Source organism: Camarhynchus parvulus, unplaced genomic scaffold, assembly GCF_901933205.1.
Source record: "Camarhynchus parvulus unplaced genomic scaffold, STF_HiC, whole genome shotgun sequence".
Lineage (NCBI taxonomy): Eukaryota > Metazoa > Chordata > Aves > Passeriformes > Thraupidae > Camarhynchus > Camarhynchus parvulus.
In genome coordinates, this window is record NW_022147704.1 from 55,429 (window position 1) to 80,000 (window position 24,572).

General features: G+C 43.7%; 1 protein-coding gene across 1 annotated transcript; it reads left to right on the top strand.

Annotated features, from left to right (window-relative positions):
• Positions 1–2,627: 2,627 nt before the first annotated feature.
• On the top strand, positions 2,628–23,825 carry MMP14 (matrix metallopeptidase 14; the record flags this gene model as incomplete). The annotated part of the gene is made up of 7 exons (XM_030969567.1): positions 2,628–2,827; positions 5,128–5,253; positions 8,989–9,062; positions 11,151–11,312; positions 13,433–13,578; positions 17,767–17,905; positions 22,921–23,825. Coding segments are annotated over 7 exons (1,752 nt in total), but the record flags the coding sequence as incomplete, so codon positions are not given.
• Between the last annotated feature and the right edge of the window lie 747 nt (positions 23,826–24,572).

The window sequence follows — 24,572 nt, forward strand, 5'->3', positions numbered from 1 at the left end:
AAAATCAGCAAAAAACCCCAGGAAAAATCCCCCAAAAATGGGAAAAAAATCTGCAAAGAATCTGGAAAAGTCTCCAAAAAAAGGGGGGAAAAATCCCCAAAACATCTGGAAAAATCCCCCCAAAAATGGGAAAAAATCTGCAAGGAATCAGGAAAAACCCTAAACAAACAGAAGAAAAATCCAAAAAAAATCTGGAAAAATCCCCCCAAAAAATGGAAAAAATCCACGAAAATTCAGGAAAAAAATCCACAAAAAATCAGGAAAAATCCACAAAAAATAAATTTAAAAAAATCAACAAAAATCCCAGGAAAAATCCCCCAAAAATGGAAAAAAAATCTGCAAACAATCAGGAAATATCCCCCAAAAAACAGAAAAAAATCTGCAAAAATCCCCCAAAAAATGGGAAAAATCCCCAAAATGTTAGAAAAAACCCCCCAAGAAACTGGGAAAAAATCCGCAAAAAGACCAGAAAAAAAAATCCTCAAAAACTCAGGAAAAATCCCCCAAGAAACAGGAAAAAAATCTGCAAAATTCAGGGAAAATCCCCCCAAAAAAGTGGAAAAAAAGTCCACAAAAATCAGGAAAAATCCTCAAAAAAAGGGGGGAAAAATCTGGAAAAAATCTGGAAAAATCCCCCCCCAAAACGGGAAAAAATCTGCTAAAAGTCAAGAAAAATCTCAAAAAAAATCGGGAAAAAAAAATCCCCCAAAAATCAGGAAAAATCCCCCAAAAAATGGGGAAAAAATCCGAAAAAATCATGAAAAATCCCCCCCAAAAAAACAGAAAAAAATCTGCAAAAAATCAGGAAAAATCCCCAAAAAAGGGGAAAAATAATCTGCAAAAAATCAGGAAAAACCCTAAAAAAACAGGAGAAAAATCCACAAAAAATCAGGAAAAGTCCCCCAAAAATGGAAAAAAAATCTGCAAAAAAATCAGGAAAAATCCCCCAAAAAAGTGGAAAAAAAGTCTACAAAAAATCAGGAAAAATCCTCCCCCAAAAAAGGAAAAAATCTGCACAAAAATCAGGAAAAAATCCGGAAAAATCCCCCCAAAATTTGCACAAAATCAGGGAAAAATCAGGAAAAATCCCCCCCCAAAAATGGAAAGAAATGTGCAAAAAATCAGGGAAAATCCCCAAAAAGACCAGGAAAAAAATCCTCAAAAACTCAGGAAAAAATCCCCCAAAAAACAGGAAAAAATCTGCAAAAAATCAGGGAAAATCCCGAAAAAAGTGGAAAAAAGTCCACAAAAAATCAGGAAAAATCCCTCAAAAATGGGAAAAAATCCACAAAAAATCAGAAAAAATGCCCCCCAAAAAAGTGGAAAAAAGTCCATAAAAAATCAGGAAAAATCCTCCCCAAAAAAAGGAAAAATCCGGAAAAAATCAGGAAAAATCCCCCCAAAAACGGAAAAAATCCGCAAAAAAAAAAAAAAATCAGGAAAAATGCCCCAAAATCTGCAAAAAAAAAAAATCCTCAAAAACTCAGGAAAAATCCCCCACAAAACAGGAAAAAAATTTGCAAAAAATCAGAAAAATATCAGGAAAAATCCCCCCAAAAAAACGGAAAAAAATCTGCAAAAATCAGGAAAAAATCCCCAAAAAATCTGGGAAAATCCCCCAAAAAACGCGGAAAAAAATCCCCAAAAAATCCCCCAAAAATCCCCAAAAACCCAGAAAAAAAATCCGCAAAAAATCAGGAAAAATCCCCAAAAAACCCAGAAAAAAAATCCGCAAAAAATCAGGAAAAATCCCCCCAAAAAATGGAAAAAAATCTGCAAAAAATCAGGAAAAAGAAAAAAAAATAAATGGAAAAAAATCCACAAAAAATCAGGAAAAATCCCCCAAAAAAAACCAGAAAAAAATCCACAAAAAATCAGGAAAAATCCAAAAAAAAGGGAAAAATAATCTGCAAAAAAATCAGGAAAAATCCCAATAAATCTGCAAAAAATCTGTAAGAAATGTGGGAAAATCCCCCAAAAATGGGAAAAAAATCAGCAAAAAATCAGGGAAGATCCCAAATAAAATGGAAAAGCAAATCCCCAAAAAAATCAGAAAAAATCCCCGCAAGAAACGGGAAAAAAATCCACAAAAAATCAGGAAAAATCCCAAAAAAACCCCGAAAAAAATCTGCAAAAAATCAGGAAAAATCCACAAAAATCCAGATAAAATCAGCAAAAAAAACCCAGGAAAAATCCCCCAAAAATTGGAAAAAAATCTGCAAAGAATCTGGAAAAGTCTCCAAAAAAAGGGGGGAAAAATCCCCAAAACATCTGGAAAAATCCCCCCAAAAATGGGAAAAAATCTGCAAGAAATCAGGAAAAACCCTAAACAAACAGAAGAAAAATCAAAAAAAAATCCGGAAAAATCCCCCAAAAATGGAAAAAAATTCCGCAAAAATTCAGGAAAAATCCCCCCAAAAATGGGAAAAAATCCGCAAAAAATTCAGCAAAAATCCCCCCCAAAAATGGAAATAAATCTGCAAAAAATCAGGAAAAATCCCCAAAAACCCCACCAAAAAATCCGCAAAAAATCAGGAAAAATCCCCCCCAAAAAATGGAAAAAAATCCGCAAAAAAATCAGGAAAAATCCCAGAAAGAGTGAAAAAAAAATCCCCAAAAAATCCCCAAAAATCCCCAAAACGCCCGGATTGTCCCGAAATCGCCGTTTCTCGCCCCAGGCCTGGCTGCAGCAGTACGGGTACCTCCCGCCCGGCGACCTGCGCGCCCGGCCCCGCGCCGCCCCGGCCTCGCTGTCGGCGGCGCTGGCGGCCATGCAGCGCTTCTACGGCATCCCCGTCACCGGCACCGCCGACCCCGACACCATCCGGTGAGTTTGGGCTCAGAAACGGCGATTTTGGGTCACTGGGTTGGGTTTTAGGGCCAAAGTAGTGATTTGGGGTGAAAAACGGCGATTTTGGGTCACTGGGATGGGTTTGGGGTCAGTGTTGGCCGTGCAGCGCTTCTACGGCATCCCGGCACCGGCACCGCCGACCCCGACACCATCCGGTGAGTTTGGGCTCAGAAACGGCGATTTTGGGTCAGTTGGTTGGGGTTTAGGGTCGTTGTTGGGTTTTGGGTTCAAAAACGGCGATTTTGGGTCAGTTGGTTGGGGTTTAGGGTCGTTGTTGGGTTTTGGGTTCAAAAACGGCGATTTTGGGTCACTGGGTTGGGTTTGTGCTCAAAAACGGCGATTTCGGGTCACTGGGATGGGTTTGGGGTCAGTGTTGGCCGTTTTGGGTCAGCGTGTTTTACGGCATCCCAGGTGATTTGCGGTGAACCCCGACCCTGAGACCCTCCGTTGAGTTTGGGGTCATAATTGCGATTTTGGGTTCAATTGGTTGGGGTTTAGGTCGCTTGGTTGGGTTTGGGCTCAAAAACGGCGATTTTGGGTCACTGGGTTGGGTTTTGGGGTCGTTGTTGGGTTTTGGGGTGAAAAACGGCGATTTTGGGTCACTGGGTTGGGTTTTAGGGCCAAAGTTGTGATTTGGGGTGAAAAACGGCGATTTTGGGTCGCTGGGATCGCAATATGGTCCATTTTGTTGTCGTTTTTGGGCTCAAAACGGCGATTTTGGGTCACTGGGATGGGTTTTGGGTCATTGTTGGGTTTTGGGGTCAAAAACGGCGATTTTGGGTCACTGGTTGGTTTGGGCTAAAACGGGGTTGGTTGATGTTTGGGTTCAAAACGCCGCGATTTTGGGTCACTGGGTTGGGTTTTGGGGGTCGTTGAGTTTTGGGGCGAAACCAGCGATTTTGGGTCACTGGGATCCAGAAATGTCCATTTTTGGGTTCATTGTTGGGTTTTGGGTTCAAAAATGGCGATTTTGGGTCCAAAAATGTTGAGTTTCGGGTCAATGGGGTTGGGGTTTGGGGGCATCGTTGGGTTTTGGGGTCATCGTTGGGTTTTTGGGTCCAAAAACGGCGATTTTGGGTCAACGGGATCCAGAAATGTCCATTTTTGGGGTGATGGTTGGGTTTTGGGGTCAATGTTCAAATTTTGGGTTAAAAAACGGCAATTTTGGGTCAGCGGGATCCAGAAATGTCAAGTTTTGGGGTCTTTGTTTGGGTTTTGGGGTGAAAAACGGCGATTTTGGGTTACTGGGTTGGGTTTTCGGGTCGTTGTTGGGTTTTGTACTGGTCCGTACTGGTCCATACTGGTTTATACTGGTCCATACTGGTCCGTACTGGTCCATACTGGTCCATACTGGTTTATACTGGTCCATACTGGTCCGTACTGGTTTATACTGGTCCATACTGGTTTATACTGGTTTGTACTGGTCCATACTGGTCCGTACTTGTTTATACTGGTTTATACTGGTCCATACTGGTCCATACTGGTCCGTACTGGTCCGTACTGGTTTATACTGGTTTATACTGGTCCGTACTGGTCCATACTGGTCCGTACTGGTCCGTACTGGTCCGTACTGGTCCATACTGGTCCATACTGGTCCATACTGGTCCATACTGGTCTGTCTACTGGTCCGTACTGGTCCATACTGGTCCCGTCTATACTGGTCCTGGTCCTACTGGTCCATACTGGTTTATACTGGTCCATACTGGTCTATACTGGTCCGTACTGGTCCATACTGGTCCATACTGGTTTACGTCCATACTGGTATTATACTGGTCCGTATGGTCCATACTGGTCCATACTGGTTTATACTGGTCCGTACTGGTCCATACTGGTCCATACTGGTCCATACTGGTCTATACTGGTCCGTACTGGTCCATACTGGTCCGTACTGGTCCATACTGGTCTATACTGGTCCGTACTGGTCCATACTGGTCCATACTGGTTCATACTGGTCCATACTGGTCCGTACTGGTCCATACTGGTCCATACTGGTCCATACTGGTTTATACTGGTTTGTACTGGTCCATACTGGTCCATACTGGTCCGTACTGGTTTGTACTGGTTTATACTGGGAATTGGGATGTACTGGGAGGTTTTTGGGGGAATTTCGGCTCTAAAATGCGCCAAAAATGCGATTTTTTGGGGGGTTTTTTTCTGCTTTTCCTGCTCCGTACTGGTCCGTACTGGTTTATACTGGTTTGTACTGGTCCATACTGGTCCATACTGGTCCGTACTGGTCCGTACTGGTCCATACTGGTCTGTGCTGGTGTTCGCAGGGCCATGCTCCGGCCCAGGTGCGGCGTCCCCGATAAGTTCGGCGCCCAGGTGAAGGCCCAGGTGCGGCGGCGCCGGCGCTTCGCCCTGCAGGGGCTGCGCTGGGAGCAGCCCGAGATCACCTACAGGTAACTGGGTTGTACTGGTTTGGACTGGGAGCGACTGGGAGGCGGGAAAATGGGGAAAAATCAGGAAAAATGGGGAATAAAATGGGAAAACACGGGGGGAAAAGGGTTAAAAATGAGGGAAATATGGGGAAAAAAGGGTTAAAAATGGGCGGGAATTGTGATTTAGGTTACTGGTTTGTACTGGTTTGTACTGGTTTGTACTGGGAGGGACTGGGAGGGACTGGGAGGGACTGGGAGGGGGAAAAATGGAAAAAAATTGGGAAAAATGGGGAAAAAACGGGGGAAAAGGGTTAAAAATGGGGTGAAATGGGGAAAATGGGGAATTGGGGTTACTGGTTTGTACTGGGAGGGAACTGGGAGCAGCCCGACATCACCGACAGGTGACGCACCTGGGCACACCTGGGCACAGCTGGGCACACCTGGGGTTACCTTGGGCATACCTGGGCACACCTGGGCACACCTGGGGTTACCAGGGACACACCTGGGGCACATCTGGGGCACATCTGGGCACACCTGGCGTTACCTGGGGGTTACCTGGGACACACCTGGCCACACCTGGGGCACACCTGGGGGTTACCTGTGACACACCTGGGCACACCTGGGCACACCTGGGGTTACCTGCAATGGCATGAGGGTTACCTGGGGGTTACCTGGGGCACACCTGGGCACACCTGGCACACCTGGGCGACACCTGGGGTTACCGGCGACACACCTGGGCACACCTGGGCACACCTGGGCACACCTGGGGTACACACCTGGGCCATGACACACTGGCCATGGGGGTTACCTGGGAACCTGGCCCTGCACCTGGGCCACACCTGGGGTTATGGGGTCCTGGGCCCACCTGTGGGCCCCGGCCACTGGGCACACAGACACACTGGGCCGCCTGTGACACACTGGGACTGCACACCTGCGCACTGGCACACCTGGGGCACACTGCCCCTTCCGCATGGCTGGTTATGTCTGGGCCGCCTGGGCTGGCGGCGCTACCTGGGCACGGGGCACCCTGCGGGCACACTGGGGCGTGGGTACGTGGCCAACAGGGCGCCTGGGCAACCTATCATGGTGATGTTCCCCCAGGTTTCCGGCAGATCCCACGCCCAAGTTCGACGCGGGCCCCCGGCCCGGCCCTTCCAGGTGGCGGCACGCCCCCTAGCTTCCGGGGTGCCCCCCGGCGAGTGCGCTCTGTGATGGGGTTCCACACGCACGCCTCGAGGCCGCGGTTCCTGGACGCCACTTCCCGCCCGCATCTGACCTCAACGGCCGAGGCGCATGGGGAAAATGGGGACAAGGGAAAATGAGGGAGAAAGGGGAGAAACGAACGGAAAAATGGGGAAAAAATGGGGAAAAAATGGGGAAAAAGAAACGGGAAAAATGGGAAATTTGGTGTCAAAATGGGGAATGGGAGTGCGGGGACGGCCTCAGGGTGAGGGAAAAATGGGGAGGTGAAAAAGGGAAAAATGGGAAAAATAGGGGAGAAAGGGGAAAAAATGGGGAGAAAACGGGAAAAACGGTGAAAAATGGGGAAATTTGGGTTAAAATGGGGAAAAAATGGGGAGAAACGGGGAAAAACGGGGAAAAAATGGGGGAAATTTGGGTTAAAATGGGGAAAAACGGTGAAAAACGGGAAAAAATGAGGAAAAATCGGAAAAATGGGGAAAAGGAATGGGGAGAAACGGGGAAAAAAACGGTGAAAAAATGGGGGAAATTTGGGTTAAAAATGGGGATTTTGGGGCCCCACATCGGGGGGGACACGCACTTCGACGGCACCGAGCCCTGGGCGCCACGGGGGGGCAAGGGGGCGACCTCAGCGGTGAGGGGACGGGAAAAATGGGGAGAAACGGGGAAAAACGGGGAGAAATGGGGAAAAAATGGGGAGAAACGGGGAAAAAACGGTGAAAAAATGGGAAAAAATGGGGAAAAATGGGAAAAAATGGGGAGAAACGGGGAAAAAACGGTGAAAAAATGGGGGAAATTTGGGTCAAAAATGGGGAGAAAATGGGGAGAAACGGGGAAAAAGGGGAAAAAATGGGGGAAATTTGGGTTAAAAATGGGGATTTTGGGGCCCCACATCGGGGAGGACACGGACTTCGACGCGGCGCCGAGCCCTGGACGCACCTCGGGGACGGCCTCAGCGGTGAGGGACGGGGAAAAATGGGGAGAAACGGGGAAAAACGGGGAAAAACGGGAAAAACGGTGAAAAACTGGGAAAAATGGGAAAAATGGGGAAAAATGGGGAGAAACGGGGAAAAAAGTGAGAAAAATGGGAAAAAATGGGGAGAAACGGGGGAAAAACAGTGAAAAAATGGGGAAAAAATGGGGAGAAAATGGGGAGAAACGGGGAAAAATGGTGAAAAAATGGGAAAAAATGGGGAAAAAATGGGGGAGGGGGGGAAAAACGGTGAAAAAATGGGGGAAATTTGGGTTAAAAATGGGGATTTTGGGGCCCCACATCGGGGGGGACACGCACTTCGGACGGCGCCGAGCCCTGGACGCACCGCGGGGACGACCTCAGCGGTGAGGGACGGGGAAATGGGGAAAAAATGAGAAAAAACGGTGAAAAAATGGGGAAAAAATGGGGAAAAAATGGGGAGAAACGGGGAAACGGGGAAAAATGGGAAAAATGGGGAGAAACCGGGAAAAACAGTGAAAAATGGGAAAAAATGGGGAAAAAATGGGGAGAAACGGGAGGAAAAAATGGGGGAAATTTGGGTTAAAATGGGGAAAAAACGGTGAAAAAACGGGAAAAAAATGAGGAAAAAATCGGAAAAAAATGGGGAAAAAATGGGGAGAAACGGGGAAAAAAACGGTGAAAAAATGGGGGAAATTTGGGTTAAAATGGGGATTTTGGGGCCCCACATCGGGGGAAGCCCTCGCGTCGGGCCGCCGGCGGAGGCGAGCGCGAAGGGACGACCTCAGCGGTGAGGGACGGGGAGAAACGGGGAAAAATGAGAAAAAACGGTGAAAAAACGGGAAAAAATGGGGAAAAACGGTGAAAAAACGGGGAAAAAATGGGGAGAAACGGGGAAAAAATGGTGAAAAAATGGGGAAAAAATGGGGAGAAACGGGGGAAAAACAGTGAAAAAATGGGAAAAAATGGGGAAAAAATGGGGAGAAACGGGGAAAAAACGGTGAAAAAATGGGGGAAATTTGGGTTAAAAATGGGGAAAAAATGGGGAGAAACGGGGAAAAAACGGGGAAAAAATGGGGAAATTTGGGTTAAAAATGGGGAAAAAACGGTGAAAAAACGGGAAAAAATGAGGAAAAAATCGGAAAAAATGGGGAAAAAATGGGGAGAAACGGGGAAAAAAACGGTGAAAAAATGGGGGAAATTTGGGTTAAAAATGGGGATTTTGGGGCCCCACATCGGGGACACGCGACTTCGACGACCGAGCCCTGGGCGCAATGGGGGACGACCTCAGCGGTGAGGGACGGGGAAAAATGGGGAGAAACGGGGGAAAAACGGGGAAAAAACGGGGAAAAAACGGTGAAAAACTGGGAAAAAATGGGAAAAATGGGGAAAAAATGGGGAGAAACGGGGGAAAAACGGTGAAAAAATGGGAAAAAATGGGGAGAAACGGGGAAAAACAGTGAAAAAATGGGGAAAAAATGGGGAGAAAATGGGGAGAAACGGGGAAAAAATGGTGAAAAAATGGGAAAAAATGGGGAAAAAATGGGGAGAAACGGGGAAAAACGGTGAAAAAATGGGGGAAATTTGGGTTAAAAATGGGGATTTTGGGGCCCCACATCGGGGGACACGCACTTCGACGGCGCCGAGCCCTGGACGCACCGCGGGGACGACCTCAGCGGTGAGGGACGGGGAAATGGGGAAAAAATGAGAAAAAACGGTGAAAAAATGGGGAAAAAATGGGGAAAAAATGGGGAGAAACGGGGAGAAACGGGGAAAAAATGGGAAAAAATGGGGAGAAACGGGGAAAAAACAGTGAAAAAATGGGAAAAATGGGGAAAAAATGGGGAGAAACGGGGAAAAAACGGTGAAAAAATGGGGGAAATTTGGGTTAAAAATGGGGAAAAAACGGTGAAAAAACGGGGAAAAAATGAGGAAAAAATCGGAAAAAATGGGGAAAAAATGGGGAGAAACGGGGAAAAAACGGGGAAAAAATGGGGGAAATTTGGGTTAAAAATGGGGAAAAAATGGGGAGAAACGGGGGAAAAATGGGGAAAAAAATGGGGAAATTTGGGTTAAAAATGGGGATTTTGGGGCCCCAAAGGAGAATGCGGGAGCGCCGAAGCCCTGGACGCACCGCGGGGACGACCTCAGCGGTGAGGGACGGGGAAAAATGGGGAAAAACGGGGAAAAAACGGTGAAAAAACGGGGAAAAAACGGTGAAAAACTGGGAAAAAATGGGAAAAAATGGGGAAAAAATGGGGAGAAACGGGGGAAAAACGGTGAAAAAATGGGAAAAAATGGGGAGAAAATGGGGAGAAACGGGGAAAAAATGGTGAAAAATTGGGAAAAATGGGGAAAAAATGGGGAAAAACGGGGGAAAAACAGTGAAAAAATGGGAAAAAATGGGGAGAAAATGGGGAGAAACGGGGAAAAAAACGGTGAAAAAATGGGGGAAATTTGGGTTAAAAATGGGGATTTTGGGGCCCCACATCGGGGGGGACACGCACTTCGACGGCGCCAAGCCCTGGACGCACCGCGGGGACGACCTCAGCGGTGAGGGACGGGGAAAAATGGGGAAAAAATGAGAAAAAACGGTGAAAAACGGGGAGAAACGGGGAGAAACGGGGAAAAACGGGGAAAAAATGGGGAAAAACGGGAAAAAAAACGGGGAAAAAATGGGGAAAAAAACGGGGAAAAGACAGTGAAAAAACGGGGAAAAAACGGGGAAAATGGGGAAAAAAACGGGGAAAAGACAGTGAAAAAACGGGGAAAAAACGGGGAAAATGGGGAAAAAACGGGGGAAAAATGGGGAAAAATGGTGAAAAAATGAGAAAAAATGGGGAAAATGGTGAAAAAATGGGGAAAAGCAGTGGAAAAACGAGGAAAAACGGGGAAACAATGAGAAAAAACGGTGAAAAAATGGGGGAATTTGGGTTAACAATGGGGATTTTGGACACACCTGGGAGGGAAAGATTGGGAAAAGAAATGGTGAAGAAATGAGAAAAAATGGGGAAAAAACGAGGAAATTTGGGTTAACCTTGGACATCTTCCATTGACCCAACCATTGACCATGAGGGGTCTCCATTGACCCAACCTTGACCTTCCATGACCTTCCATGACCCAACCTTGACCTTCCATGACCTTCCATGACCTTCCATTGACCATGAAGGCTCTCCATTGATCTCCATGGCCTTCCATGGCCTTCCATGACCTTCCATGACCCAACCTTGACCTTCCATGGCCTTCCATGACCTTCCATGGCCTTCCATGACCTTCCATGGCCTTCCATTGACCATGAAAGGTCTCCATTGATTTCCATGGCCTTCCATGACCTTCCATGACTTTCCATGACCATGAGGGGTCTCCATTGACCCAACCTTGACCTTCCATGGCCTTCCATTGACCCAATGTTGACTGTGAAGCGTCTCCATTGACCCAACCTTGACCTTCCATGACCTTCCCTGACCTTCCATGACCCAACCTTGACCTTCCATGACCCAACCATGACCATGAAGGGTCTCCATTGACCCAACCATGACCCAACCATTGACCCAACCTTGACCTTCCATGGCCTTCCATGACCTTCCATGACCTTCCATGACCCAACATTGACCATGAAGGGTCTCCATTGACCCAACCTTCACCTTCCGTTGACCATGAAGAGTCTCCATTGATTTCCATGGCCTTCCATGGCCTTCCATGACCTTCCATGACCCAACCTTGACCTTCCATGGCCTTCCATGACCTTCCATGCCCCCCCGGGCAGGTAACGACCTGTTCCTGGTGGCCGTGCACGAGCTGGGCCACGCCCTGGGCCTGGAACATTCCAGCGACCCCTCGGCCATCATGGCGCCCTTCTACCAATGGATGGACACCGAGGCCTTCGAGCTGCCCGACGACGACCGGCGCGGCATCCAGCAGCTCTACGGCGAGTTCCGGGGCCAAACCGGGCAAATTCGGGGAGAAATCGGCGAATCTGGGGAGAAACGGTGAAATTCGGGCAAAATCGCGCCGAAAATCGGGCGGAAATCGGCCGAAAATTGGCGCAAAATCGACGTGAAAACGGCCAAAAAATGTGGTCTGATTGCGGTGAAAATTTGCGCCCAAATTGAACCAAATCAGCCAAAATTTGGCTCCAAATTGCGGCAAAAGTTGCAGCAAAAGTTGCACCAAAAATGGGCGAAAAGGGGTTCCAAATTGGCTCAAAATAACACCAAAAATTAGACCAAAATGGGCCAAAACTTGACCCAAAATTGGCCTAAAATTGGCTTAAATTGTAGCAAAAACTTGACTTGAAATGGTCAAAATTTGGCTCAAAATTGATGTAAAATTGGCCTAAAATTGGCTGAAATTGCAGTGAAAATTTGGCTTAAAATTGGCCAAAAATTGGCTCAATATTGAGGCAAAATTGGACAAAAATTGGCTCAAAATTGGAGCAAAATTGCGCTGAAAATTGGAGCAAAATTGGCCAAAAAATTGAAGCAAAATCGCATCAGAAATTGGAGCAAAATTGGGCTGAAAATTGGAGCAAAATTGGTCCAAAATTGGCCAAAATCGGCTCAAAACTGGCTCAAAATTGCACTGAAAATTGGACAAAAATTGACCAAAAATTGACCCAAAATGGCCCCAAAATTGGCTCCAATTTCACCTGAAAATTGATCCAAAATTGATCCAAAATTGGCCTAAAATTGGCCCAAAATTGGCTCTGATAGCAGCGAAAATTTGCCCCCAAATTGACCCAAAATCCCCCAAAAATTCCACAATTTCCCCCCAGTTTTTCCCAAAATTCCCTTAAAATTCCCCCCAAATTTCCTCCTGAAATTCCCCCAGAAATCCCCCCAAATTTCCCCCTAAAATCCCCCAAAATCCCCCAAATTTACCCTCAAAATTCCCAATTTCCCCAAATTTTCGTAAATTCCCTCAAAAATTCCAATTTTTGCCAAAATTCCCCCAAAGTTCCACCAAATTTCTCCCCAAAATTCCTCAAAACTCCCCTAAAATCCCCCAAATTTCCCCCAAATTTCCACCTAAAATCCCCCAAATTTTCCCCCAAATTCCCCCAAATTCCCGGAAAATTCCAATTTTTTTTCCAACATTCCCCCAAAATTCCTCCAAATTTCCCCTCAAAATTCCAAATTTTTTCCCAAAGTCCCACCAAATTTCCCCCTAAAACTCCTCAAAACTCCCCCCAAAAATTCCCCCAAATTTTCCCCCAAAATTCCAAATTTTTTCCAAAATTCCCCTCAAATTCCCCCAAATTTTCCCCAAAATTTCCCTCCAAATTCCAAATTTTTTCCAAAATTCCCCCAAATTTTCCCCCAAATTCCCTCAAAATTCCCTCAAAAATTCCAATTTTTTTCAAAATTCCCCCAAATTTCCCCCAAAATTTCCCTCCAAATTCCCCCAAATTTTTTCCAAAATTCCCCCAAATTTTCCCCAAAATTCCCCCAAATTTTCCCCAAATTTTCCCTCAAATTCTCTCAAAAATTCCAAATTTTTTTTCCAAAATTCCCCCAAATTTTCCCCCAAAATTTCCCTCAAAATTCCAAATTTTTTCCAAAATTCCCCCAAATTTTCCCCCAAATTTTCCCCAAAATCCCCCAAAATTACCCCCAAATTTTCCCCCAAAATCCCCCAAATTTTCCCCTAATTTCCCCTCAAAATTCCAATTTTTTTCCAAATTTCCCCCAAATTTTCCCCAAATTTTCCCCAAATTTTCCCCCAAATCCCCTCAAAATTCCCTCAAATTCTCTCAAAAATTCCAAATTTTTTCCCAAAATTCCCCCAAGTTTTCCCCAAAATCCCCAAATTTTCCCCCAAATTCCCTCAAAATTCCCTCCAAAATTCCAATTTTTCCCCAAAGTTCCCCCAAATTTCTCCCTAAAACTGCCCCAAAATCCCCCAAATTTCCCCCAAAAATTCCTCAAAACTCCCCCCAAAATTTCCCCAAAATTTTCCCCCAAATTCCCCCAATTGTTTTTTTTATTTTTTTTATTTTATTTTCCATTCTAATTTGTAATTTAATTTATTTTCCCCCTCCCCCCCCAGGCTCCTCCTCCGGCCCCGCCCCCCGCCCCTCCCCCACGCCGCGGGCCCCGCCCCTCCCCCCCCCGGGCCCCCCCTACGGGCCCCGGATCTGCGACGGCGCCTTCGACACGGTGGCCATGCTGCGCGGCGAGATGTTCGTCTTCAAGGTGCGCCTTTGGGGGCAAATGCCGGCATTTCGGGCCTTGGGGGAAATTTGGGAAGTTTGGGGAATTTTTGGGAATTTTTTCGGATTTTTTGGGATTTTTTTCGGTGATTTTTTAATGGGTTTTTCTGGGTTTTTTGTGACCTTCCAGGACCTTTCTAGGGGCAGTTTTGGGGAGAGATTTGAGGGATTTTTGGGGGAAAATTTTGGGGAAAATTTTTGGGAATTTGGGGGAAAATGTGGGAATTTTTGGGGAATTTTTGGGAATTTTTTCGGATTTTTTGGGATTTTTTTTGGTGATTTTTTAATGGGTTTTTCTGGCTTTTTGTGACCTTCCAGGACCTTTCTAGGGGCAGTTTTGGGGAGAGATTTGAGGGATTTTTGGGGAAAATTTTTTTGGGAAAATTTTTGGGGAAAGTTTTTGGGAATTTGGGGGAAAATGTGGGAATTTTTGCGGAATTTTTGGGAATTTTTTCGGATTTTTTGGGATTTTTTTTGGGTGATTTTTTAATGGGTTTTTCTGGGTTTTTTGTGACCTTCCAGGACCTTTCTAGGGGCAGTTTTGGGGAGAGATTTGAGGGATTTTTGGGGAAAATTTTTTGGGGAAAATTTTTGGGGAAAATTTTTGGGAATTTGGGGGAAATTTGGGAATTTTTTGGGGAATTTTTGGGAATTTTTTCGGATTTTTTGGGATTTTTTTGGTGATTTTTTAATGGGTTTTTCTGGTTTTTTTGGGACCTTCCAGGACCTTTCTAGGGGCAGTTTTGAGGGAATTTTTTGGGAAAAATTTTTTTTTTTGGGAAATTTTTTTTGAAATTTGGAAATTTTTGGGGGAATTTTGGGGGATTTTTGGGGGGATTTTTTGGGGAATTTTTGGGGAATTTTTTTGGGATTTTTTGGGATTTTTTTGGGTGATTCTTTAATGGGTTTTTCTGGGTTTTTGTGACCTTCCAGGACCTTTCTAGGGGCAGTTTTGGGGAGAGATTTGAGGGATTTTTGGGGGGAAAATTTTTGGGGAAAATTTTTGGGAATTTGGGGCAAAATGTGGGAATTTTTGGGGAATTTTTGGGAATTTTTTCGGATTTTTTGGGATTGTTTTTGGTGATTTTTAATGGGTTTTTCTGGGTTTTTGGGACCTTCCAGGACCTTTCTAGGGGCAGTTTTGAGGGAATTTTTTGGGAAAATTTTTGGGAAATTTTTTTTGAAATTTGGAAATTTTTGGGAATTTTGGGGGGGATTTTTTGGGGGGATTTTTTGGGGAATTTTTGGGAATTTTTTCGGATTTTTTGGGATTTTTTTTGGTGATTTTTAATGGGTTTTTCTGGTTTTTTGTGACCTTCCAGGACCTTTCTAGGGCCTGTTTTGGGGAGAGATTTGAGGGATTTTTGGGGGAAAATTTTTGGGGAAAATTTTTGGGAATTTGGGTGAAAATGTGGGACTTTTTGGGGAATTTTTGGGAATTTTTTTCGGATTTTTTGGGATTTTTTTTTGGTGATTTTTTAATGGGTTTTTCAGATTTTTTTATGACCTTCCAGGACCTTTCTAGGGGCAGTTTTGGGGAGAGATTTGAGGGATTTTTTGGGCGATATTTTTGGGGAAAATTTTTGGGAATTTGGGGGAAAATTTGGGAATTTTTGAGAATTTTTGAGAATTTTTTCAGATTTTTTGGGATTTTTTTTGGTGATTTTTAATGGGTTTTTCTGGGTTTTTGTGACCTTCCAGGACCTTTCTAGGGCCAGTTTTGAGGGAATTTTTTTGGCAAAATTTTTTTGGAATTTGGAAATTTTTGGGGGGGATTTTTGGGGGGATTTTATGGGCAATTTTTTGGGATTTTTTCGGATTTTTTTTGGTGATTTTTTAATGGTTTTTTCAGATTTTTTTATGACCTTCCAGGACCTTTCTAGGGGCAGTTTTGGGGAGAGATTTGAGGGAATTTTTGGGGGATTTCTGGGGGGAAAATTTTTGGGGAAAATTTTTGGGACTTGGGGGAAATTTGGGAATTTTGGGGAATTTTTGGGAATTTTTTCGGATTTTTTGGGATTTTTTTGGGTGATTTTTTAATGGGTTTTTCTGGGTTTTTTGTGACCTTCCAGGACCTTTCTAGGGCCTGTTTTGGGGAGAGATTTGAGGGATTTTTGGGGGAAAATTTTTGGGGAAAATTTTTGGGAAATTTTGGGGGAAAATGTGGGAATTTTTGGGGAATTTTTGGGAATTTTTTCGGATTTTTTGGGATTTTTTTTGGTGATTTTTAATGGGTTTTTCTGGTTTTTTTGTGACCTTCCAGGACCTTTCTAGGGCCAGTTTTGGGGAGAGATTTGAGGGAATTTTTGGGGGAAAATTTTTGGGGAAAATTTTTGGGAATTTGGGGCAAAATGTGGGAATTTTTGGGGAATTTTTGGGAATTTTTTCAGATTTTTTGGGATTTTTTTTTGTGATTTTTTAATTGGTTTTTCTGGTTTTTTGGTGACCTTCCAGGACCTTTCTAGGGGCAGTTTTGGGGAGAGATTTGAGGGATTTCTTGGGCGATATTTTTTGGGAAAATTTTTGGGAATATTGGGGAAATCTGGGATTTTGGGGGAATTTTTGAGAATTTTTGAGAATTTTTTGGGGACTTTTTTTGTGATTTTTTGTGGGGTTTTTTCAATTTTTTGGTGACCTTCCAGGACCTTGCAAGGCAAAGTTTCAGGAGGGAATTTTGGGAAAATCTGGGAATTTTGGGGAATTTTTGGGCCAATTTCTGCCAAATTTCAGCCAAATTTTTGGGGCAATTTCAGCCCATTTTGGGCCAATTTTTCTTCCTAATTTGTGTCAATTTTCGGCCAATTTTGGGGCAATTTTCAGCTGATTTTGCATCAATTTTCTCCATTTTCCTCCCATTTTTTCACCGTTTTTCCCCGTTTTTTCACCATTTTTCCCCATTTTTCCCCATTTACCTCCCAGAATTCCTCCCAAATTTTCCCCATTTCTCCTCCAATTTTCATCCATTTTTTCCGCCATTTTTTTGCTGTTTTTTTTTCACCATTTTTCGTTTTCGCGCGCTTTTTTTCACCATTTTTCACCATTTTCCCCCATTTTTTCCCATTTACCCCCAAATTCCTTTTTCCCCATTTTTTCCCCATTTTCCCCATTTTTTCCCCATTTACCTCCCAGAATTCACCCCAAATTTTCCCCATTTCTCCTCCAATTTTCACCCTTTTCCCTCCAATTTTTTATCCTTTTTTCGCCATTTTTTCGCCATTTTTCACCCAATTTTTTTTTTCCCCAATTTTTTTCCTTTTTGCCATTTTTTTTCGCTGTTTTTCGCCGTTTTTTCGCCGTTTTTCGCCGTTTTTCCCGTTTTTCGCCCCAAATTAATTTCATATTTTTCCTTCCCCCCAGGAGCGCTGGTTCTGGCGGGTCCGGGGGGCTCAGGTGATGCCGGGGTACCCCTGCCCAGAACTGCAGATTTGGGGCCAATTTTGGACCAAATTTGGGGCAATTTCAGCCAAATTTTTGGGGCAATTTCAGCCACTTTTGGGCCAATTTTTCACTCTAATTTTTGGGGCAATTTTCAGCTGATTTTGCATCAATTTTCTCCATTTTCCCCCCATTTTTTCACCATTTTTTGCCGTTTTTCCCCATGTTTTCACAATTTTTCCCCATTTTTTCCCCATTTACCTCCCAGAATTCCTCCCAAATTTTCCCCATTTCTCCTCTAACTTTCACCCTTTTCCCTCCAATTTTTATCCATTTTTTCACCATTTTTTCGCCATATTTTCGCCGTTTTTTCACCATTTTTTGCCATTTTTTCGCCCTTTTTTTGCCTTTTTTTGCCGTTTTTCCCCATTTTTCCCCATTTTTTCCCCATTTACCTCCCAGAATTCACCCCAAATTTTCCCCATTTCTCCTCCAATTTTCACCCTTTTCCCTCCAATTTTTATCCATTTTTTCACCATTTTTTCGCCATATTTTCACCGTTTTTTCACCATTTTTTGCCATTTTTTGCCATTTTTTCGCCCTTTTTTTGCCGTTTTTCACCATTTTCCCCATTTTTTTCCCCATTTACCTCCCAGAATTCACCCCAAATTTTCCCCATTTCTCGCCCAATTTTTATCCTTTTTTTTTGCCATTTTTTCGCCATATTTTCGCCGTTTTTTCGCCGTTTTTCCCGTTTTTCGCCCCAAATTAATTTCACATTTTTCCTTCCCGCCAGGAGCGCTGGTTCTGGCGGGTCCGGGGGGGCCAGGTGATGCCGGGGTACCCCCTCCCCATCGGGCAGTTCTGGGCCGGGCTCCCCCCGAACATCGACGCCGCCTACGAGAGGAGCGACGGCAAATTCGTCTTCTTCAAAGGTTTGGGGCGAATTCCGGGAATTTCGGGGAAAATTTGGGGGAATTTATCGGGATTTATTTGGGTTTTATAGGGATTTAATTGGATTGAATGGTGGTTTATTGGGATTTTATTGAGATTTGTTGGGGTTTGATTGAGGTTTATTTGGGTTTTATTGGGATTTATTTGGGATTTAATTGGATTTCATTGAGGTTTATTTGGGTTTTATGGAGGTTTTAATTGGATTTTATTTGGGTTTTATTGGGATTTTATTGAGGTTTATTTGGGTTTTATTGAGGTTTATGTGGGTTTTATTGGGTTTTATAGGGATTTAATTGAATTAAATTGTGTTTTATTGGGATTATATTGAGATTTGTTTGGGTTTTATTGAGGTTTATTTGGGTTTTAATTAGATTTTATTTGGGTTTTAATTGGATTTTATTGAGGTTTATTTGGGTTTTATTGGGTTTTATTTGGATTTTATTGGGAATTTATTAGGATTTTATTGAGGTTTATTTGGGTTTTAATTGGATTTTATTGAGGATTTATTTGGGTTTTATTTGGATTTTATTGGGAATTTTTTAGGATTTTATTGAGTTTTAATTGGGTTTTATTGGGATTTATTTGGGATTTAATTGGATTTTATTGAGGTTTATTTGGGTTTTATTGGGGTTTATTTGGGATTTAATTGAATTAAATTGTGTTTTATTGGGATTTCATTGAGATTTGTTTGGGTTTTATTGGGGTTTATTTGGATTTTATTGAGGTTTATTTGGGTTTTAATTGGATTTTATTGAGGATTTATTTGGGTTTTATTGGGTTTTATTTGGATTTTATTGGGAATTTATTAGGATTTTATTGAGTTTTAATTGGGTTTTATTGGGATTTATTTGGGAGTTAATTGGATTTTATTGAGGTTTATTTGGGTTTTATTGGGGTTTATTGGGATTTAATTGAATTAAATTGTGTTTTATTGGGATTTTATTGAGATTTGTTTGGGTTTTATTGGGAATTTATTTGGGTTTTTATTGGATTGTGTTTTATTAGGATTTTATTGAGGTTTATTTGGGTTTTAATTGGATTTTATTGAGGTTTATTTGGGTTTTATTGGGTTTTATTTGGATTTTATTGGGAATTTATTAGGATTTTATTGAGTTTTAATTGGGTTTTATTGGGATTTTATTGGTTTTTATGGGGATTTTATACAATTTTATTGGGGTTTATTTGGATTTAATTGGGATTTGATTGGGATTTAATTGTGTTTATTGAATTTTAATTGGGTTTTATTGGGATTTATTTGGGATTTAATTGGATTTTATTGAGGTTTATTTGGGTTTTATGGCGTTTATTGAGATTTAATTGGGATTTATTAGGGTTTTATTTGGGATGTAATTGGGATTTCCTTGGTTTGATTGGGATTTAATTGTGTTTATTGAATTTTAATTGGATTTTATTGGGATTTTATTGGGATTTATTGGGATTTTATTGGGTGAATTTCGAGGTGAATTTCTGGGCGATTCTGGATGAATTTTGGGGTGAATTTTGGGCAAATTTCCAATTATTTCATTGTTATTATTTCCAACAATTTCAGTGTTAATTTTAGGCAAATTTTGGCTGAATTTTGGGCTAAATGTAATTTCGGGGTGAATTTGGGGGCGAATTTTGGGTGATTTTGGGCAATTTTTGGGGTAATTTCAAGGTGAATTTTGCACAATTTTGGGGTGAATTTGGGCACTTTTTGTCAATTCTTGGGGGGATTTTTTGGGTGTTTCTGGCTGAATTTTGGGGCGATTTTTGGAATAATTTCAGGGCTAATTTTGGGTGCTTTTGGGCAAATTTGGAGGTGAATTTTTGGGTGATTTTGAGCAAATTTCCGGGGGATTCTGAACGAATTTTGGGGCAATTCTGGGTGAATTTTGGACTGAAGTTTGGGTGACTTTGGGGTGAATGTTGAGTTGAATTTTGGGTGATTTTGGGCAAATTCTGAGGTGAATTTTGGGCAGTTCTGGGTGGATTTTGAGCTGAGTTTGAGGTGATTTGAGGGTGAATTTTGGGGTGAATTTTTTGTTGCTTTTGGGCAAATTTTGAGGTGAATTTTGGGCGATTTTGCACTGAATTTTGGGGTGAATTTGGCCTGAATTTTGGGTTGGTTTTGCGTGATTTTGGGCTGAATTTGGGGTGATTTGGGGGTGAGTTCTGGGTGATTTTGGGCTGAATTTTGGGGTAATTTTGCCCAAATTTTGCCCAAATTTCAGCGCATCTCTGGGCCTATTCCTGACCATTATTTTGCTGTATTTTTTGCCCGATTTTGCCCATTTTCTCCCCATTCCAGGCTCTGGGTGGAATTTCAGGGTTAATTTTGGGCAAATCTTGGCTGAATTTTGGGCAATTTTTGGCCAAATTTTGGGTGATTTTTGGCAAATCTTGTGCCGATTTTTTGGGTGTTTCTAGACAAATTTTGAGGTGAATTTTTGGCACGATTCTGGGTGAATTTAGGGTGGGAATTTTGGGTGATTTTGGGTGAATTTTGAGGTGACTTTCTGGGTGATTCTGAATTAATTTTGAGGTCAATTTTGAGGTGAATTTTTGGGCCATTTTGGGGTGCATTTTGGGGTGAATTTGGGGTAATTTTGGCCGAATTTTGGGCTGAATTTTGGGTGCTTTTGGGGTGAATTTTTGGCCATTTTGAGCAAGTCTTGGGGTGATTTTTTTTGGGTGACTCTGGGTGAATTTGGGGCTGAATTTTTGGGTGAATTTTGGACAATTTTGGGGACAAACTTTGGGCGAATTCTGGGTAAACCTTGGGGCTGAATTTTAGAGTTAATTTTGACCATTTCGGCATGAACTTTGGGCTGAATTTTGGGGTAAATTTTTGAGTTATTTTGGGCTGAATTTTGGGTGCTTTTGGGGTCATTTCAAGGTGAATTTTGGGCAAGTCTTGGGGTGATTTTTTTGGTGACTCTGGATGAATTTGGGGCTGAATTTTGGGACGAATTTTGGACAATTTTGGGACGAATCTTGGGACGAATTTTGGGTAAATTTTGGGATAATTTTAGGGTCAATTTTAACCATTTCGGCGTGACCTTTGGGGTGAATTTTGGACAATCTTGGGACGAATTTTGGGTGAACTCTTGGATAATTTTCAGGTCAATTTTGACCATTTTGGCGTGAACTTTGGGCTGAATTTTGGGGTAATTTCGCCCGAATTTCGGGCAAATCTCAGCGCCTATCCCACCCATGATTTTGTTTGCGATTTTGCCTGATTTTGGCCGTTTTGTCCCCGTTTTCCGCAGGCTCCCGGCACTGGGTGTTCAACCCGGGGGAGATTTCAGCCAAATCTTCAGTGAATTTCAGGGTTAATTTTGGGCAAATCTTGGCTGAATTTTGGGCAATTTTTGGCCAAATTTTGGGTGATTTTTGGCAAATCTTGTGCCGATTTGGGTGTTTTAGAAAATTGAGGTTGGTTGGGTGATTTGGGTTGGGTTTTGGGTGCTGGGGATTTGTATGGGTTGGTTTTGTGGGGTGGGGGTGTGGGGAATGGGTTGGGGGGGTGGCCATTGGGAGGGGGTATTTTTGGGTGAGGGGAATTGGGGGGGGAGGGGAAACGGGGGTAACGGGCTGTTAGGTATGACCTGTGTGGGTGGGGAGGAGGGCGGGTGGGGTTTTAGGTGATTGGGGGGGTTTGGGAGGAATTGGGGGCTGGAATGTTTTAACCTTTGTGACCTTGGGGGATTAATTGGGTTTGGGGAATCTGGGATAATTTTCGGTCAATTTTGACCATTTTGGGATTTGGAATTTGGGAAATGGACTTGGGTGATTGGGAATTTTAGGGTATTTTGACATTTGAGTGATTGGGGGATTTGGAATTTGGGAAAATTTTGGCAAAATTTGGAGGGATTTTAGATTGACATTTCGGGTGGGATTGGGCGTTGGAATTTGGGCATTTTGGGTGAATCTGGGATTTTTCGGGTCAATTTTGACCATTTCGTGACTTTGGGCGATTTTGGGGTTCCTTTCATCTCAGCGCCTATCCCACCCATGATTTTGTTTGCGATTTGCCTGATTTTGGCGTTTTGTCCCGTTCCGGCTCCGGCACTGGGTGTTCGACCAGGGGAGATTTCAGCCAAATCTTCAGGAATTTCAGGTAATTTTGGGCAAATCTTGGCGAATTTTGGGCAATTTTTGGCCAAATTTTGGGTGATTTTTGGCAAATCTGTGCATTTTTTGGGTGTTTCTAGACAAATTTGAGGTGAATTTTGGGCAATTGGGGATTTTGGGTGTTTTGGGGATTTTGGGTGACTTTCTGGGTGATTCTGAATTAATTTTGGGCAATTTTGAGGTGAATTTTGGGCCATTTTGGGGTGATTTTGGGGTGAATTTGGGGTAATTTTGGCCAAATTTTGGGCTGAATTTTGGGTGCTTTTGGGGTGAATTTTTGGCCATTTTGAGCAAGTCTTGGGGTGATTTTTTTTGGGTGACTCTGGGTGAATTTGGGGCTGAATTTTTGGGTGAATTTTGGACAATTTTGGGGGACAAACTTTGGGGAATTCTGGGTAAACCTTGGGGCTGAATTTTAGGTTAATTTTGACCATTTGATGAACTTTGGGCTGAATTTTGGGGTAAAATTTTGAGTTATTTTGGGCTGAATTTTGGGTGCTTTTGGGGTCATTTCAAGGTGAATTTTGGGCAAGTTTGGGGTGATTTTTTGGTGTGGGTTTGGGGCTGAATTTTGGGACGAATTTTGGACAATTTTGGGACGAATCTTGGGACGAATTTTGGGTAAATTTTGGGATAATTTTAGGGTCAATTTTAACCATTTCGGCGTGACCTTTGGGGTGAATTTTGGACAATCTTGGGACGAATTTTGGGTGAACTCTGGGATAATTTTCGGGTCAATTTTGACCATTTCGGAGTGAACTTTGGGCTGAATTTTGGGGTAATTTCGCCCGAATTTCGGGCAAATCTCAGCGCCTATCCCACCCATGATTTTGTTTGCGATTTTGCCTGATTTTGGCCATTTTGTCCCCGTTTTCCGCAGGCTCCCGGCACTGGGTGTTCGACGAGGGCGTTCTGGCCCCGGGCTACCCGCGGCCGCTGGCCGAGCTGGGCCGGGGGGTCCCCAGCGACCGCCTGGACGCCGCGCTGCTCTGGCTGCCCAGCGGCCACACCTACCTCTTCCGGGGGGACAAGTGCGTCCGCGGAACCTTCCGGAACCCTCCGGGAATTTCTGGGATTTTTTGGGATTTTTTTCCTGGACTTTTGGGGCCCTTTTTATGTATCTTTCAGGACCTGTCTGCGCTCTTTTGGGGCTCTTTCTACACCTTCCAGGACCTTTCTGCACCTTCCAGGACCTTCTCTGAACCTTCCGGGACCTTCCAGAACCTTCCGGGAATTTCTGGGATTTTCTGGGACTTTTTCTGGGATTTTTTTCCTGGACTTTTGGGGCTTTTTATGTATCTTTCAGGACCTGTCTGCGCTGTTTTGGGGCTCTTTCTGCACCTTCCAGGACCTTTCTGCACCTTCCAGGACCTTTCTGCACTTTCTGGAACCTTCTCTGAACCTTCCGGGACCTTCCGGGAATGTCTGGGATTTTTTGGGGATTTTTTGGGATTTTTTCCCTGGACTTTCGGGGCTTTTTATGTATCTTTCAGGACCTGTCTGCGCTCTTTTGGGGGTCTTTCTGCACCTTCCAGGACCTTTCTGCACCTTCCAGGACCTTCTCTGAACCTTCCGGGACCTTCCAGAACCTTCCGGGAATTTCTGGCATTTTTTGGGATTTTTTTGGGGATTTTTTCCTGGACTTTCGGGGCCTTTTTATGTATCTTTCAGGACCTGTCTGCGCTCTTTTGGGGCTCTTTCTACACCTTCCAGGACCTTTCTGCACCTTCCAGGACCTTTCTGCACGTTTCAGGACCTTTCTGCACTTTCTGGAACCTTCTCTGAACCTTCCGGGACCTTCCGGGAATTTCTGGGATTTTTTCCTGGATTTTCGGGGCCTTTTTATGTATCTTTCAGGACCTGTCTGCGCTCTTTTGGGGCTCTTTCTGCACCTTCCAGGACCTTTCTGCATTATCCAAGACCTTTCCACACCTTCCAGGACCTTCTCTGAACTATCCAGGATCTTTCAGGAATTTCCGGGACTTTTTGGGATTTTTTGGGATTTTCTGGGACTTTTTTCCCCCCTGGACTTTCGGGGCTTTTTATGCACCTTTCAGGACCTGTCCGGGCTATTTCTGGGATTGTTTTGCGCCTCCCAGGACCTTTTCTCACCTTCCAGGACCTTCTCTGCACTTTCCGGAACATTCTCTGGACCTTCCAGGAATTTCTGGGATTTTTTGGAGATTTTTTCCCCTGGACTTTCGGGGCTTTTTATGCACCTTTCAGGACCTGTCTGCACACTTTTAGGGCTCTTTCTGAACCTTCCACGACCTTTCTGCACCTTCCAGGACCTTCTCTGAACCTTCCAGGACCTTTTGGGACCTTCTGGGAATTTCCGGGATTTTTTGGGGATTTTTGGAATTTTTCCCCCCCGGACTTTCGGGGCTTTTTTTATGCACCTTTCAGGACCTGTCCGTGCTATTTTTGGGACTTTCGGGCTCTTTTGGGACCTTTCAGGACCCCCAAACCCCCCGAATTTCCCCCAAATTTCCCTCGAACCCCCCCGAATTTCCCCCCAAACCCCCCAATTTT